This window comes from Zonotrichia leucophrys, chromosome 20 (genome assembly GCF_028769735.1).
Source record: "Zonotrichia leucophrys gambelii isolate GWCS_2022_RI chromosome 20, RI_Zleu_2.0, whole genome shotgun sequence".
Lineage (NCBI taxonomy): Eukaryota > Metazoa > Chordata > Aves > Passeriformes > Passerellidae > Zonotrichia > Zonotrichia leucophrys.
This window is the reverse complement of record NC_088189.1, coordinates 7,094,317-7,110,882: the sequence shown is the minus strand read 5'-3', so window position 1 is coordinate 7,110,882 and position 16,566 is coordinate 7,094,317. Positions and strand designations below refer to the sequence as shown.

The window sequence follows — 16,566 nt, the reverse complement described above, 5'->3', positions numbered from 1 at the left end:
TGCGGGCGAAGGGAGCAGCAGTGTCAGTGCACGGCCAGTTCCCAATTTGCACCAGCCTAGAACAATGACAATGACAATGGTAGAAATAAAGAGATGAAAAATGTGTCTGTGATTTGAAGAAGCTGGAAACATCCAGCACAGGGGACAGAGGGCAGGAGGGTGGCTCCCGACTGGCCATTGCCCCGGCAGCGAAAGGGGTCCCTAATGCCTCCAAGCTGTGCAGCCCTTCATGGAGGGCAGCCTGGCTTTCCACAGTCACAGCTTGGGAATAATTCAAAGATTTTCTAGTCGGGAATTTCTTGCTGGGAGTGGCTGTGGGCTTTTATGTCTGCACCAAATGGCTGTGAGGGGTTGGAAAGGCAGGCAGGGGCTCAGTGGAGCCCCAAGGCCTTGTGCAAAGCATCCGTGTCCTGCTCCCATATGGAGAGCAAAGGAAAGGGAAAGGCTGAGTGGTGGCAAAAACCACAATCATCCAGGCCTCAGCAAATGGCAGGTCCCACTCAGGCACCCGTTCTGAGGCAGTGGCCATCTCTGCCAGCCTGGTTTTCCATCCAGGATGAAGTGGGAGCAGGAGGGGGCATCAGTGCCAGACCATCCCCGGCGCCTGCCATGACAGAGGCAGCAGTGGCTGCTCCCAGCACCATCCCACAGCTCATCCCCTTCTTGGGCTCTTCTCCTTTCCTCCCTGGAATTTTGCCCTCCTGGTTGTTTTTTCTTTTTTTTTTTTTTCCTTTTTTTTGTAACATAAATTTTTTCATAGCCTTTTAAACACTGTAAAATTTAATACAAAGGAAATTAAAAAACCCAGAGGAACTATTCTCAAAATAATTTCACAATCCGCACACATCCCTCAGCAAATTGAATTTGTAGGAAATAAAGAACAAAATATGACAATAAAGGGCTTCTAAACAAGTCCTAATGTGTCACATATGGAAGTGCAAATGCCAGCCTGTGTGCAGGCACTTGGCAGAGGTGGGTGGCATGTGGGTCTGGGGGGCACAGCTCTGCCACCCCCCAACACTGCTGGGAGTCCCTGCACTCCTGGGGGCAGCTTGAAGGAGCCAGGGGGGTTTTGCTGCCCCAAACATCACATTATGAACCCTGGCTAAGCGTGTCTTTCTTCTGTCCCAGCAGCTCTAGCTCTGGTGGCAATGCTGACAGCATGTCCTGCTTCATCAGCCTGGATCCTGACCAGTTTGTGGCAGTTAATGGGGAAAACTTCAAAGGATCTGAATCAGCTCTGCCAGGGTCCCACAGGGTGAGCTGGGAACCTCCTGCCTCACAGCAATGCCCACAGCACGGCTTCCCCGTGGCCACTCAGCACCCTGGGGGCTTGGTGGTGAGGGGACACGGGTGCTTACTGCACCCCCATCCTCACACCCCCATCCCACACACACACCCAACACCATCCACCCCCAAATGCATATCCTTCCCAGATGTTCCTTGTCCAGCTGTGGCCCTGCTTCTCCCCCTTGTTTTTTTCCTCTTCTATTAATAAACCTGGCACCTGAAGAGGAATTTTCCCTGTAAACACCCAGCCTCACACTTTAGTGACTTTTGTTCCGTGTTTTAATTAACGAACTGGAAAAAATGTCAATTGTTACCCACCACGGGCACGTGTGTCCTGCAGGCTGCCAGAGACGTGTCCTCCTTGCTCTGTCCCATGCTGTGGTCACAGGTCAGAGCCACTCTGCCCTTTGCCAGAGGGAAAATAGGGGATATCTGGAGGGTTATACCCAAATTGCTGCTCCACTGCTGCATCCACACATGGCACTGCTTCAGGGGGATCTCCCTTGCCCAGATACCTCATCCCAGATGGTCAATGCTGCTGGTTTACCATGGTGCAGCCCAGCCCACCATGACTGGACCCCTTGCACCCCCTCACCATCCCCAGCCCCACTGGGCAGCATGTTGGACCAGTTTCACCAAGGAATACTCCCCACCAGCCGGGAAGCCAATACTCCCCGAGAACATTGCCTCATCTCGGCCGTGCGTGCCTGGGATGGGGAGAAACGCTGGGGAGCTGCAAAAGGCATCCAAAAATTAATGTACTGTCTGCAGCAGCGCTGGGGCTGCAGCCCGGGGGAAGCGCCCGCCGTGTGGCATGGAAGGAACTGCAGAGGAAAGGGTCTTGTGAGGATAGCGGGAGCTGCGCGGCAGGGGCAGCCTTTGCTCTGCAGCCTTCCCGCAGCTCCAGGATAAGCTTGGCATGGGACTGGCTCTTCCCCCATATGCAATGCCACCTCCTGCTCGCCCCTGCGGAGGGAAGGCGCTGCCAGCCCTGGGATGCTACAGCGGTGTCCCCCACATCCATGCACCCCCACCTTTGGTGCTCTCTGCGGCCGCCGTGACCTCGGACATCTCCCTCGGTACTCGGAGCAGGGAGCAGCGCTGCATCCCGGCTTTGCTGCCGGGCTCAGGCAGTGAGCAGAGGCCAAGCCCGTGTGGGCAGTGCAGACAGGCAGCCCGTGGGCAGGGCGCTGCCCGTCTGGGGCTGGGACACCCCGGCAGCCAGCTTGGGACACCCCGGCAGCCAGCTGCTCCTGCTTTGATGTGGAGTCCCTGAGGCTCCGCACAATGCAGACTGGGGCGGGATGAAGCAAGGGTGATTGATTGTTTTGTTTTGTTCCTCCAAGGCTGTCCTGGACCGCTCGGATTCACAGCTGAGATCCCCCAAGAGCAGGGGCTGGCAGTGTCCACCCAGGCTGCAGGGATGGGGCTGGTGGGGTGCAGGCTCTGGCTGGAGGCAGTGGACTGGTGGTCTGAACTCTCTGTGCCTCAGTTTCCCCATCATCACTGCCCTCTTGGAAGCTCTTGGTGTCTCTGGATGAAATACATCCCCTGAAACCATCCTCTATTACTGGGCATCCCAGTAATTCAGGTCAACAACAGGAGCATAGGAGCCCTACCAAGGGTAAAGCTCATTAGGATTTGAGCATGTTGACCTTCGAAAAATGGAGTTTAGCTCCATCCAGTTGATGAGTCATGACTCTGTTTGTGCGATGCACTCCCTGCAAGCAAGGTTTCCACCGCAGAACTAACAGGCTTTTCTGGGAAGCACAGGGGTTCTGGGTTTCCTAATTATTTTCAAACCCTACTGGCAGCCTCTCTCTGACAGGGATCACGCCTGCTCGAAGCGCAGCACTCAGGCGTGTTCAGAGTCCTGAAGCACTGACTGACTTTAGCTCGGCCTCGCTGCTGAGCGCCGGCTCTCGCAGCCCCAGTCCCTCCTCCTGCCCGAGCCTGCCTGCATGTGGTTTGCATTTCTTCCCCGGAGAAAAAACCCCTTTCTCCTGCCTCAGTGTCATCTTTCCCTGGAATTCAATTTAGGGGAAATGAAGAGGAGGCCAAATTTTCACGGAGTGACTACCTCCCCTCTCAAGGCAATGATGGCAGTGAGGGGAAAAGCCCGTTCCAGGAACCCCTGCCCCGGTCCACGTCCCTTGGCACTGGTAATTTTAGTCACAATCAGGTGCCTCCTTCTGAGCCAGTAAGCCCTGAGGCACTGAGCAGATTGTGGAGGAGCTACTCCAGTGCTGCTGGCTCTCTCTGCTATGCAGCAGAGGATCCAACCTTTCCCTCCCACCGTGTGCTAGGAAACTGCTGCCTGCATGGAGCAGGACAGGGATTCTGACAGAAAACATGGCAGTGCCATCCATCACCCTGAGTGATGAATAGGGGGCCTTCCCATCCATGGGAGAGGAGCAGCAGGAAGCTGACCTCGAGGGAAGCAGCAGCCTGCAACACCTGAACATCAGTTAGGGATTATCCACGGCCCCTCTCTGCCTTCTCCTGTGAGACTCTGGGTCATACCCAGCAGGCAGAGCACAGCCCAGGGGTGAGCCAGCTGCCCTGGCCATGCTGGCTGCCCTTCCCAGCACAGAGGGCTCATGGGCTGCCAGTGGGGCGGGCGGTTGGGAAATCTGTTTCCTCTTCTGCTCATTACGACACCACAGTGGGCGCATGCAAAGGGAGCAGTGAGGCAGTGGGAAAGTATGAAGGTCAGGGGAGGCTGCGGTTTGTGTGACGGAGGTGACCCCAGCTGATGCAGCCTTTTACCTGCTCCAAGCACCGCCATCCAGCTGGGACAGCTCCAGCTACTGCCTCCCCTGGGACATCACCTCTACCCACGCTCTGTCAGGGAGCAATATCTCCACAGATCGTGTTCCTGGGTGAAAGAGGGAGGAAAATGGCCAAGGGCAGCTTCCTTGGTGCAAGAGCTGGGCGTGAATCGTCAGTAACACGTGCGAGGCATCAGGGCACGGGCTGCTCTGAGGGCTTTGCTCAGCTCTCACAGGATTGCTCCTGCTCCCAGCCAGGCTCCAGCAGTCACAAAAAGGACACAGCTGCTCTGACAATGGCACCAATGTGCCCAGCAGCCGCCCTGACACACACGCCTTGCAGCACAACTCTGACAGCTCTGCAATCCTCATCACCTCCTCAGTGACTTGGCTGTTGATTCCAGCCGGGGCCGGGCTCTCCGTACCTCCCACGCAGTTTGCAGGCCCCTAACTCACATTAGGGGGCTGCTTTCATGTGGCCAGTGGTTTTCATCATCACTGTGCCATGGCGTGAGTGAAGCACGGGAGCAGAGGAAGGAGACAACGGGGAGTCAGGCAATGTGGGCCAGCATGGCACCGTGAGTGCTGGAATAACAGCTTTGATGTAGTGGCAGTCAGCCCCAGGGCCACAGCTCAGGTATGGCAGGGCCCTGGTTCCCAGGAGGGTCCCGTGGTGAGGGGATGCATGGAGCCATCCTGCTTTCCTCACTGCTGGAGAGGCTAATCAGGCGAAGGGAGATTTGGCACCAAAAGTCTCTTTCCAAGAGTGGTCCGGGGCAGCTGACACAACACAGTGAGAGGAAAATAAATCAAGGATAAACATGGAGGTGAGGCCACAGGAGGACAAACTGAGGGCTGGATGGGAGCAGGTAGTGAGGGGTTAAAGGGTGAGGAGTGGATGGTGGGTGAATAGGGATGGTAGAAATTTGCATGGGAAATGGAAAGCTCGGCAAGCCCTCAGCAGAGCTTTGGTGTGATCCTGCTGAGACACTGATCCTAAATACCCTGTGCTCCTGCACCTGCAGGAACCTGTGCTACAGCCCTGCAGGGACCTAGGGGGAGTCCAATAGCAGCAGTGAGATACAGGAATCCAGATCAGGTTTCTGGAGGGAGATCTATGACTTCAAACTTTGCCTCAGAACTGGGCATTTAAATGGAGTCACTGGTAGCTCCTGGCCCACCCAGGGCCGGGCTGTGCTGGGAAAGTGAAATGTGGATGTCATCAATGCCTGAAACCGCGGCTGCTGCCCAGGAGTGAGCCGAGCCATGGGATGGAAATGCGGCTGCTGCTGCTGCTCTGAATCACATCTGAGCGATGGAGAAGCTGCGGCGGAGGCATTTCCTGCTGCTCCCAACTCATCCCCATCCGATGCCTCTCTCAGGGAGCTCCTGTGCTGAAATCCTGGCCCTGTGGAAAATCCACAGCAGCTTTCCTGATGAGTCCAGCTGTCTTCCCTGATGAAAGGAGTGACAAAGTATGGCAGGAGGTGTGGTGTCTCCTGGTAGTGATTCCCATGGGACCTGCCAGGCTGTGGTCGGTTGTTCAGCCTCACTGACTTCTTGAGAGGGAAATGGAAAGAGCGAGCAGTGCGAGTTAATTAATTGACGCATAATGAAGTCAAGATGAGCATCCCCCAAGGACCTGAAGCTCAGATTAGGAAAGCAGCAGATGATGGTGTTCCCTGGCTTTGTCCCGAGCCCCAGCCTCCTGCCAGCCACACTGAGGACACTGGCTCTGGCCCAGGGGCAAGGAAAAAAAGCCCCTGAATGCCTTTCAATGGCAAATTTAATAGAATTTAGGTGTCATAAGCACTGTGACCCAGACAAGGAGTTATGGAAGGGATGAAATAAACCCATCAATGGCTTTTTGGTGCTTTGATCCCTTTGGTGTCAGCATGAAGGCTTGCTACAGCAGAACAAGCAGACCCAGCATGAACTCAAATGCTTTTCTGATGACAAGAAAGAGCCAGGAGCAGGGAAGGAGGCTCAGAGTGACATGCAGTAACCTCGAGGTTGCTGGACGGTGCAGCGCAGACCATGGTCTGATCATGGAATCCTTTAGGGTAGAAAAGCCCAGTTAAATCACTGAGTCCAACTATTGCCCCAGCACAACCAAGCCCACCAATAACCCTTCTGGCAAAGAAATTTTCCCTAATATCCAAAGTAAACCTCTGCTAAACCTTAAACAACGTGAGGCTATTTCCTCTCGTCATGTCTCTGTTCCCTGCGAGCAGAACCTGACCCCCACCTGGCTGCACCCTCCTGTCAGGGAGCTGTAGAGGAAACCACCTCGAACCTCCCTTTCTCCAGGTTGAGTCCCCCCAGCTCCCCATGTGCTCCTGGTGCTCCAGCCCCTTCCCCAACTCCATTCCTTTCTCTGCTCCAACCCCTCAATGTCCTTCTTGTCCTGGGGGGCCCGAAACCGACCCCAGAACTCGAAGAGCCTCAGCACTGCCGAGCACAACAGCACAGGCATCGGCCCCGCGGCCGCAGGCGGCGGCTCGGGCCCAGCGCAGCGGACGGGGGCCCTCTAGCGAGGGGCGGTGCGGGCCCGGCTCCGCCCCGGCCGCCGCAGCCATGGCCGGTTTGGAGCCGCTGTACGCCTGGGCCAGGCCCGCCATCTCCCGTCCGCAGGACGCTCTGGTCTGCGGCATCCACTGGGAGCTGATTCGGCACGGCTACCGCTGCCTGGGTGCTGGCGACCAGGTACGGCCCGAGCCGCGGTGCGCCGCCGCAGGGGCCTAGTAGGCCGCGGTGAAGCCTCGGCCTTTCCTAGCGCCGCTCGCCGGCGCCGTGCGGTCGAGCCGGGCGACCGCTGCCTGGGCCAGGGGAACTGGGCGGCGCCGGCTGTGCTGGGGGCACCCGGGCCGGTGCGGGGCCGAGGGGCCTCAGTACTGCTCTGAGGGGCTGCGGGGCGGGGGTGTCCTGGTGTTGGGGGGTCCCGGTGCTGTAGGGGGGCCCCGCTCTTGGGATAATGGCGGTGCTGAGAGGATCCCGGTACTGGGGGCGCCGAGGGTCGTGATGCAGGGGGATGTCGCAGGACAGGAGATCCTGACGGTGTTGATAACTCCGGTAAGCGAGTTAGTATAGTGTTAAGTGGAGCTTGGTGGTGAGGCAGAAGTCTGTAAGAAAAGGGAGGTGTCCAGTCCAGTGCTGAGGAGGAAATGTACTGGGGCAATATCAGAGGGTGGGGCAGTCTAATTCTGGGGATTTAGTGAATTGGGATCCTGATGGGTGTTGGGAGAGTGCCTGATGAGATGTTGGAGGGTAATGGGGAGTGCAGGGCACTGTCACAGCAGAGAACTCTCCCCTGTACCATAGGAGGGGACAGTGTAGGGCAGGGCTCGCCCAGAAACACTGATATGGGGTTGGGACAGACATAATGACAGCCTTCTCTCATGCCCCAGACAGCTCTGTATCATGCTGCGGAGGTGAAAGGTGTCTGACAGCGAAGAACATTGTCTCCTGTGTGGGTATTTGTGACCTCCTCCTGCTGGTCATGTCCTTCTCTTCCAGTGCAGGGATGCTGTGGGAGGCTGGCAAGCAGACAGGGCCGGCCTGTAGGAAATCCCTGTTTGTCCTGTCAAAACCTGGAAAGCGTTGAAGGGTCCCCTCCCAGAGACCTCAGTTCCCTCCTGTATCTCCCTGTGCAGCCAAGACAAGACCCCCAGCCCTAGGAGGCCATGCTGGGCTCCTCGGCAGGGTCTCAGCAGCCTGTCTGTTCCATTGCAGCCCGGTCCTGATGAAAGGAAGTCAGAGCTGTTGCCTGCTGGCTGGGAAGCCAACAAGGAGGTGTACACACTGCGCTACAAGTCCATGGATGATGCCTATGAGCTGCTGCTGAAGGCCATCATGGTGGAGGACAGCATGATCCTCAATGTCATGGTGAGCACACATGTGGCCCCTGTGGGTTTGAAGTCCTTTGGCTGAAAAGAACACCAGGGACAGTTTCTTAAATGTTGGCTTTTGCTTGTTCTGCCTGGAAAGTGGTGTTTGTCCCTCAGGATAGGGCAGACCCAGGGGGTGTTTTTGTGTCAGATGTGGCCCAGCATGAAGCTGGTCAAACCCTGGCTGTGTCAGGGCAGTGGGACAGTGCAGGAGCTGCCTTGCTTCTGTCCCTTTCCCAGCTCAGGACTTCTCTGCAGCCCCCAACAAGCAGCTGCTCTGGGTGGCTTTGCTCAGTGTTCCCCCCTGAACTGGGGAGAGGGAGCAGGGAAAATCTTGCTGTACACTGGGGATTCAGGCACAGCACAGGGACATGGTGGGAAGCAGGTGGACCCCCATTCCTTGTATCCCAGTCCTGGGGCTGTTGTTGTAGCTTCTGTGTCCCTCATTCCCAGCTCTGCCAGGCTGCTCACTGTGCTTTACCTGTGCTTTTCCAGGATCGCAGATCTCAGAAGGTCGCAGATGTGACCTTGGCAGTGGCTGACTACATCAACTCAGAGCACCTGGATGATTTCCACAAGTAATTTCAGTTTCTTGGTATTTTCTGCAGGAGCAAATTTCTTACTGGCATGGAGAGGGGGGCAGGAATCAGGTCGGGAGGAGCTGGAGGACTTACTCCCCAATCCAGAACCAGGCCAGCCCTGAAATGCAGCAGAACTCTGTTCCCTGCCTTCCTCTACACTGGCACAAGAGATGTAGAGGACAGTGGCATCATGGGTTGGAGCCCAGGGGAAGGCCACCCCACCTGGGAACAGGCCAGGCCAGCACATTTATTTCCAGAGCATTGTGCTGGGTGGACACTGCCCAAGAATGTGACAGCTTCAGCCACATCCACAGTGTCATGTGCTTTCCTCCAGTGCAGACTGGTTGGGTTGGAGCAGAAGGGAGTGGCTGGGTGGCACTGGAATGGGGTAAATGGTAAATGGTGCCCTTGTGTGTTGTTACTCTCTGTGCTGCCAGTGGGGGACATGTTTTGTGCCAGCGACACTTTGGGCTTGTCTGTCCCCTCCCTGTGCCTGGTGCAGCTTGTCCAGCACTCCATGTCCTGGTGCCATGGCCACCCCACCCCACTGCCTTCCCTCTCCTTGCTGCAGGGTGTACAAGAACACCGAGGAGCTGAGGACAAGAATCACTTCAGGCATCATTGTTCCCCTCGGGCCCCCTGCAGGAAAGGGCAGAAAGGAGCCTGAGCCCAAAGAGGATGTGCCCTGGGATGAGAACCCGCTCCGGCTCCCTCCCCGGCAGCCGATGGGTGCAAGGGCCCCACACAGGTGAGGAGAGAGTGTGTGCCTGCTGAGAGCCCCCTGATAGAGGGGACGTGGTCCTGGCACAGCTCCCCAAACTACACATCAGGTCCCCATCTTGCACATGTGGGATGGGGAGTGAAAAGGATCCAGACCTTCCCCAGCTGGATCAGCCTGGACACTTGGGTTTGATTTGGTTGTTGGAGAGGGATGGGCTGCTCTGGAGCTGCATGTTGGACTGACAGACCCAGGAGGGAACAGGCTGGGGCTGGGAGGTGAGGTGTGGGGTGAAGGACAGTGGCCCTGCTCCTGCTGGCTGAGGGACCATCGGGGCTGGCAGAGCAAGGACACCAGTGGGAAGGACAGTGTCATTGTGTGGCCAAGCAGCTTTTGGGAGGGACACCAGAGGTGCACCCAGCGCCAGTGTCCCCACACTCTTGAAGTGGGATTATATCTCTGTCTGGGACATGCTGGAGAGCCAGGCCTAGCCCAGCACTGCTTAGGGATCCCCTGACATGGAAGCTGCTGATATACCTGGACAGCTCCTGCTCCAAGCAGTGGGAACAACAGCATTACCCTTTATCTCAGCAAGCTGCTGCCACACACATCAATGTCCTCATCCAGCAGCACCCTGGAGCAGGGAATGCTCCCAATGGCAGCCCCCTCGTGCAGGGCCCCACAGATCCCAGGGCCCTCCAAGTGCTGCAGTGTTTGCCATGGGATAGCACCCGTGGGCACAGCTGCATGCAGCTTCTCTTCTCTTCCTGAACATTTTTCTGTGTTCCATGTTTCAGGCCTTCCCCCTTGAGTCCCTTTGCTGTTGGTGGGGAAGACTTGGACCCTTTTGGGTGAGTATGGCTCTTGAAGCACACCCTGCTCTGTCTTTGGGGGATGTGGGGTAGTTGGAGACCACCAAAACATATCCAGCCAAGTGTCTCTGAGTGGGGGCAGTTGCTCAGTGCAAATTGTGAGGGACCAATTGACAGTTGCTAAAGCTCAATATGGTTCTAATATCGTAATAAGATCCCGTCTCTTGCATAGATGATAGGTTGCAATCTGTGTCTGTTTAATAATCAGCTTGTATTCATTTAACACACAGTAATTCCTGCAGTAAATCAAAGCTGAATACGTCGTTAAGTGAATGTAAGCCTCTAATTTAAACCGTTACCAGCTGCTGTGTCTCCAGCCCAGCAGTCTGCAGAAGGGGAGGCTGAAAGCCGAGTTCACAGATTCTCAAGTCCTGTTTCAAGCCTCCCGGCTGTCTGAGGCACTTGGAGAAAGCCTGGGCAGAGGCAGGGCTGTCTGGGAGACTGAGCTTCACAGATATATCCTTGATATTTGGTTTGGTGAGGCAAGGAGAACCTGTCATCTTCCACTCTAGTTAAAAGCACACAGTCAGACAATAACCAGCTTGTGGTGTCGTTGTGGAGTGTCCTGCAGCCCAGAGGAGACTCCTCTTTGGAACCACTCTCCTGTGGGGATGGAATTTTTTCCCCTCTTGCAAGACTTGTTTCTCCATGGGTTTGGCTAGAAAAGGGACAGCTAAAAATGTCCCTGCTCAGCTGGAAAGAGAGGCCTGGAGCTGGGGGGACTGGAAGGAAACCTGATTGCACCAGGAGAGGGGATTCATTTTGAGGGAAGGGTGTCCCTGTTTCTCTTGCTGCCTCCAGCGCTTCATCAGAGAATTTCTCTGTAAATGACAAAAAAAGATGGTAAATGGAAGCAGATTTGCGTGCTGACACCTGCCAGTGCCAGGACTGGAGACCCAGGCTCCTCGGAATATGCTCATGGGACCTGGCTGTCCCGGGGCACTTTGGGCAGCTGTTCTGGCCTAATGGAACTCATTAGCACGGTTGTTAATGACTTGTACGATGGCAGCGGTGTCCGCAGGCTGCAGCCGCATTTGCACAAAGCCGACCGTGAGGAATGGCACTCGCAGCGTGGGGCAGCTCCGAGGAGCCGCCGTGGCCAGCAAATGACTTCCAGGCAGTTCTCTGGAAAGGCTTGTGGGAAGCCAGCCGGCTCTTGCAACACTGCCAGGGCAGGATGGGAAGCAGGGATGGAATGTGGGTCTGCAGAGAGGGCAAGCAGGTCTGGTGCTTCTTGAGGGAGCAGCCAGCACCTCTGTTGTGGAGATGGGCTGAGAGAGCTGAGGCTGTTCAGCCTGAAGAAGAGAAGGCTTCAGGGACACCTTAGAGCCCTTACAGTGCCCAGAGGGAGTCCCAAGAGAGCTAGAGAGGGACTTTAGACAAGCGCTTGAAGTGACAGAACAAAGGGGAATGGTTCCCACTGACAATAGGCCAAATGAGATTGGATTTTGGGAAGAAATTCTTTGCTTTGAGGATGATGAGGCCCCAGACCTCTGGTTATCCAGAGAAGCTGTAGCTGCCCCAGCACTAGGGGTATTCAAGATTGGATGGGGCCTGGGACAACTTGGTCTAGTGGAAGATATCCCTGCCTGTGGCTGGGAGCTGGAATTAAATGAGTTTTGAGGTCAAACAATTCTGGGATTCTCTGCAGGGCTCTCTGTCTTCCTGCCATGGGCTGCTTCACTGGCTGGTCTTGGGAGCTTTCCTTCCCACATGCCATGTGTCAGGTTAACCCCATGTTCCCATGCTCAGCATTTCTTCAGTTCTCTCCAGTGCCAATCTCATCTCATTCTCTGCCTTTTCTCTCTCCAGAGGTCGGGGTGGGGGAATGATTGTGGATCCTCTCCGCTCTGGCATCCCGCATCCTGGCATTGACCCATCCTCAGGCATCCCAGGCCGGCTTCCCCCAGGAGCTGTTCCACCCGGTGCCAGATTTGACCCCTTTGGCCCCGTAGGAGTTGGGCGATCCGGGTAGGTCCTTGGCCATGCTGGTATTCCAGCCTGCTCCCAGCCTGCTGCTGCAGGCCTGAGCTCTCACTTCTGTTTGCTCTGAATTTCTTTCCAGGCCGGATCCTGACCACCTTCCTCCTCCAGGCTACGATGACATGTTCATGTGAGGAGTCCCCACGTGGCTGCTCATGCACAAGTTTTCTGGGAAGCAGAGGCACTTTGCCTCTTCACTCCTGTGATCTTTCCAGCAGCGTTTTCCTTTTCTCCGTTTTGGGCCACATTGCCTTGTGTCCCAACAGCTATAAAGGCTTCCCTGTTTGCAGAATGGAAGAGGAGGCAGTAGTAGGTCATTTCTTTCTCTGCTCCTCTGAGGGAGCTGTTTGCACCCAGCAAGGTGGGAGTGTGGGGTGTGGCTCTCTGGGAACAGCCTGGGTGCTGTGGGATTTCTCTGCTTCTCTGGGGTGGCAGAGCTTGCTGCTGGGGTCCCACAAGTGGTGGGTGTGAGAAGGGAGCTTGGCTCCTTGCTGCTCCTCTGCAGGAAACCACAGCAACCTCCTGAAAGAGACAGCTGAAGTAGGCTCCCCACAGAGTAGGGTTCTCTCTTACTCTGTATCTGAGCAAGGCACTTATTGAAGGGCTGGAAAGCCCAACCCACAGGGTCTCCATGGGCAGACCCCCAGCAGCAGCTGGGATTACAGCTGTGCTTGCTGGCTTTGAAGAGCAGCACCAGAAAAGTCTTTGATGTGCATGAGAAGAGACATAGATTGAATTCCTGGCTCACCTTGCCCCCTCTCTTCCCTGAAGCCATGGTGTTTTTCATGGGGTGTTTGTGAAGCCCTGCAGGCAGTGTGGTGAGGGGTGCCCACTGGACATTGCATGGATCTGGAGTAAGAGGGAGGGAGCTGTGCAAAAGAGGTTTCTCAAACAAGTTTTCCTACTGCCAGTGTTGTTTCGTGTGGCTCTGCCTGGATTGGGGTGGATGGGTGAGATCTGCTTGGCTTAGGCTCCTGAGCTCTCTAGAAGCCTGCCTTCCCTAGAGATTCCCCAGCTCAGTTGATTTGGGCCTGCAGCTCATCTTTCCTGTCAGGGGCTCAAACTGTTTTTCTTCTCGTGTCTGATCTCTTGGAAGAATGTTCATAAGACTGAAATAAAAACCTGACAACAGTGTTGTGCTGGTGCATACTGGGGTGGCCCCTCTGTTCCCTACTGTGCAAAGGGAAGCCCCAGAGCCCTCCCCGAGGCAGAGGATTCACATTGGGAACCCGCTTTGTACCTTCCCCTGAGCAGCAGCGCTTTTCCAAGAGGATGTAACTGTATTAGGAAAATGAAGTGGAGAGCAGCCCAGCCCTGCTCCTGCAGTAATTGCCTCTCCGGGGCATTGAGTGCTGTTGGAACACTGCACGCAGCTGCGTTGGCAGAAATATAAAGGGGGAAGGGATCCCCCCCATCTATCTCTTTTCCCAAAAGGCTTTTTCCTTTTAAAACCTCTTTGCCTACAAATGCAGTTAATAAAGCTGTGTTATGGTGTGTGTGCCACCCTGGGCCCTGCACATGTGGGAGCAGGGAAGACCAGCTGGAGAAATCTGGTGCTGGGAGGAATTGGAGCAACTCCTGCATCTCCCCAGGGCTCATGCATGGATCCCCATTTGTGGAGGGGCTGGTTCTGAGTCCAGACCCACTGCACTACCCAGAGGTTTTTTGGGGAAGGTCCCAACTGCAGACCCACGGGTGGGCTGTGGGCAATGCCCATGACCAGAGCAGCATGGGAGGGATGGAGAGAGACCCAGGCTCGGTGAGGCCATGGCTCTTGATTGTCCCCTCCGGCTCCTGGGACAGCCTGTGCCTATCCACAGCTTCCTTCCAGGAGAAAGAAGCTCTCAACCTTGCTGTTGGGGTTGAAAGACTGGATGGGGGAGAGGAAACAGCTTTGGCCTCATCGAGAGGCCCTCTCTGCAGGGGGCGGCTGTTTTCTGTGCCTGAATTAATCATGTTCTGCGACCTACCAGGAGGGAGAGGCGCAGCCGGCTTTGATGGGGCTAATTAAAGCGAGTCAGCGCCGGGAGAGGCTGCGGCAGGGCGAGGAACCGGCTTTTGTCTGCAGCGCCCGGCCCCGGCGGCTCCGTGGTGCTGTGCAGCTGGGAAACAGGTGGCAGAGGAGGGGAGTGGGTTCCAAAGGGGACAAGTGTCTGCTGCAGGCCTTTGCCTGAGCCTCTGGGCTCCCAGGGCTGAGCCGTGCACTCTCCAAAAAGGATGGGTAAAGCGAGGCAAGGATCCTCCTCTCCATGTCACAGGACAGTGGGAACAGGAGAGTGTCCCCACAGTTGCCACTAAAGGAGCTGGAGCATGGCAGAGGTGGCTCCTGAGGACCAGTGATCTCAAGCACATTCCTTATTCCATCCGTAGGGCTTGTGGCCAGCACAAACCCCGTTCCCTGAGAGTGGCTGGGGGACAGCTGCCCCCATTGTGGGTTTGTTCCGCAGTGGATGCAAGGGCCAAGTCTCCCTCCAGCAGCGGGGACAGTTCAGGCCCTCAGCCACTCCCTGTCCCCAGCACTGCTGTTTGTGCCCTGAGCCCCAGGAAACATTAACATGCACGGGAGCACAGTAACACACCCCGCGTTAATTTTTATGGGGAGGCTGCAAGGAGTGGCTGGGGCTGGGTGTGCGGTCTTGGCACAGGCTCAGCTCCCTCCTCCAGCAGCAGCACTTCCACTACACGTTTGAAGAGAGGCACTGGATTATTGGTAATGGCTCAGGATCCCCAGAGAGTCCTTCAGGCCATCTGCCAGCCCGCCCAGCCCACAGCACCTGCCTGCCTGCTCCCGATGGGATGGCAGAACCCCCGGCGTTGCTAATTACCCTGCAGCCGGCGCTGCATCCTTGGATCCTGGGTACAGGGAGGCCGTGTGTGTGTGGCCCAGCAGGAAAACAAAGCAGCCCCCGTGATATGGAACTGGGAAAGGCACTCTGGGCCCTCCCTGCTTGCTTTGCTCACTCCAGGCACAAAGAAAGACACCCCCAAAACACCAGCACTGTGGGACTGGAGAGCCATTGACCCTCCTTCCAGTCAGGCTGCACAGCATCAGCCTTTCCCAGCCAGATTTTTCTCAGCACTCTGAAATATTTTGGATTGCTTCCTACTACTCCCCTGCACATTAAGCACCACATGGTAGTGCCTCTTTCCCAGTGCCTGCCAGAGTGATGAAGGGACAGCCAGGTCAGACAGCTCCATGTCTCTCTGCCACAGCCACCCTACACCTCAGGCTGGGGGAGGTTGTGTATGAGATCACATCCCAGCCCTGGAGATCTCAGTGCAGAATCTACTTTAATTGTGCTGTTCCTTCACGGTTTGCTCATTGTAAATATATCTCTATATATGTAGAGGCTTCCCCCAGTCCTGCAGGGACTCAAGGCACAGTCCAGCAACATGCTGACAAAGCAATAACAGCCCCTTCCTGCAGTTTCTTGAGCAGCCTCATGGCCTAATCCATGGGAGTATTCCTTGTGCTCACATAGAGCAGGTGCTTAACAGCTGTAACCTTCACCAGGCTCAGCTTTTCATCTTGAAAACACTCCTTCCATCTTATTTAAAGCAACAAAAAAGGGATGAGGATGATTTCTCCATCTAACGGGTTTATTTTACTAATCCAGAAATGCAGGGCCAGTGCTGAGTTGCAGGAGGGACATCTGCCTTCTCAGGGCAGAGCCTTGCTTGGGAAGACTCAGAGCTCCCCCTTTCTCCCTTTTTTCTCTTATTCCCTTTCCTTCCCTCTCTTCCCTCCCTCCCACAGCATCATCCCCTCCTCCACCCTAGAGTTCCTCAGTGACAGCCACAATGACATTTACCCTTCCGTGTTCTCCCTGGACCCTTCATTTGGCCCCTCAAATTAAAGCCATTTGTCCCAGGGCTGTTGGGGACAGGTAGTGTTTGTCTGGGGACAGTGGGGCACAGCCACCCATTTCACTCCAAGTGTGGTTTCATCCCAGGGAAAGGCGCCTGGGTGCCAGGATTGCAGGTGTGAGGTGATTCAGAGTTGTTCCTTGGGATCCTACAATAAGTACAGAGCGTGGCTGGTGATGTAAAAATCCCTTTTCTTTGTGTCAGGCTGTCTGGAGGGACTTGTCCCTGCCTGAGAATGTCTGAAGTGAGTAGCTTATGGGATGGATTGAAAACTGGTGGCAGTTCATGATAAACAGCACCTTTTGTGGGTCTGCATTTTCCAGTGGGATAGTTATTTCCCTTTCCCAGCACACTGCTCATACCCATTTCTCTTTCCACAGAACATTGTGCTTTAATGACGCTTCATGTTTAATTCCCGAGATGCAATTTTGCCTTCACACCACAGACAATGGCCTTGAATCAGCAGAGAGGCCAGCCTGGGGACACCCCAGCAGCAGCACTGCCAGGCCAGTGTGGGACACAGCCACCACGAGGCACTGAGAATCATCCACTCTCCTCTGTACAGAGCACCATGGGTTTGGAAGAGGCCATTCCAGG

At 55.6% G+C, this 16,566-nt stretch overlaps 1 protein-coding gene across 1 annotated transcript; it reads left to right on the top strand.

Annotated features, from left to right (window-relative positions):
* The first annotated feature begins 6,599 nt into the window (after nucleotides 1-6,599).
* On the top strand, nucleotides 6,600-13,233 carry PSMF1 (proteasome inhibitor subunit 1). The gene is made up of 7 exons (XM_064730190.1): nucleotides 6,600-6,767; nucleotides 7,794-7,946; nucleotides 8,444-8,526; nucleotides 9,101-9,277; nucleotides 10,045-10,098; nucleotides 11,932-12,090; nucleotides 12,185-13,233. Exons 1-7 carry the CDS (start codon nucleotides 6,639-6,641, stop codon nucleotides 12,234-12,236), a joined length of 807 nt encoding a protein of 268 aa, XP_064586260.1. The 5' UTR covers nucleotides 6,600-6,638; the 3' UTR covers nucleotides 12,237-13,233.
* Nucleotides 13,234-16,566: the final 3,333 nt, after the last annotated feature.

Excerpts from the sequence above, each read along its gene's own strand:
- PSMF1 (XM_064730190.1), top strand. The coding sequence starts at position 6,639 with ATGGCCGGTTTGGAGCCGCTGTACGCCTGGGCCAGGCCCGCCATCTCC. Across the intron at positions 9,278-10,044 it reads GGTGCAAGGGCCCCACACAG|GCCTTCCCCCTTGAGTCCCT; the intron begins GTGAGGAGAGAG and ends TCCATGTTTCAG. Across the intron at positions 12,091-12,184 it reads GTAGGAGTTGGGCGATCCGG|GCCGGATCCTGACCACCTTC; the intron begins GTAGGTCCTTGG and ends ATTTCTTTCCAG.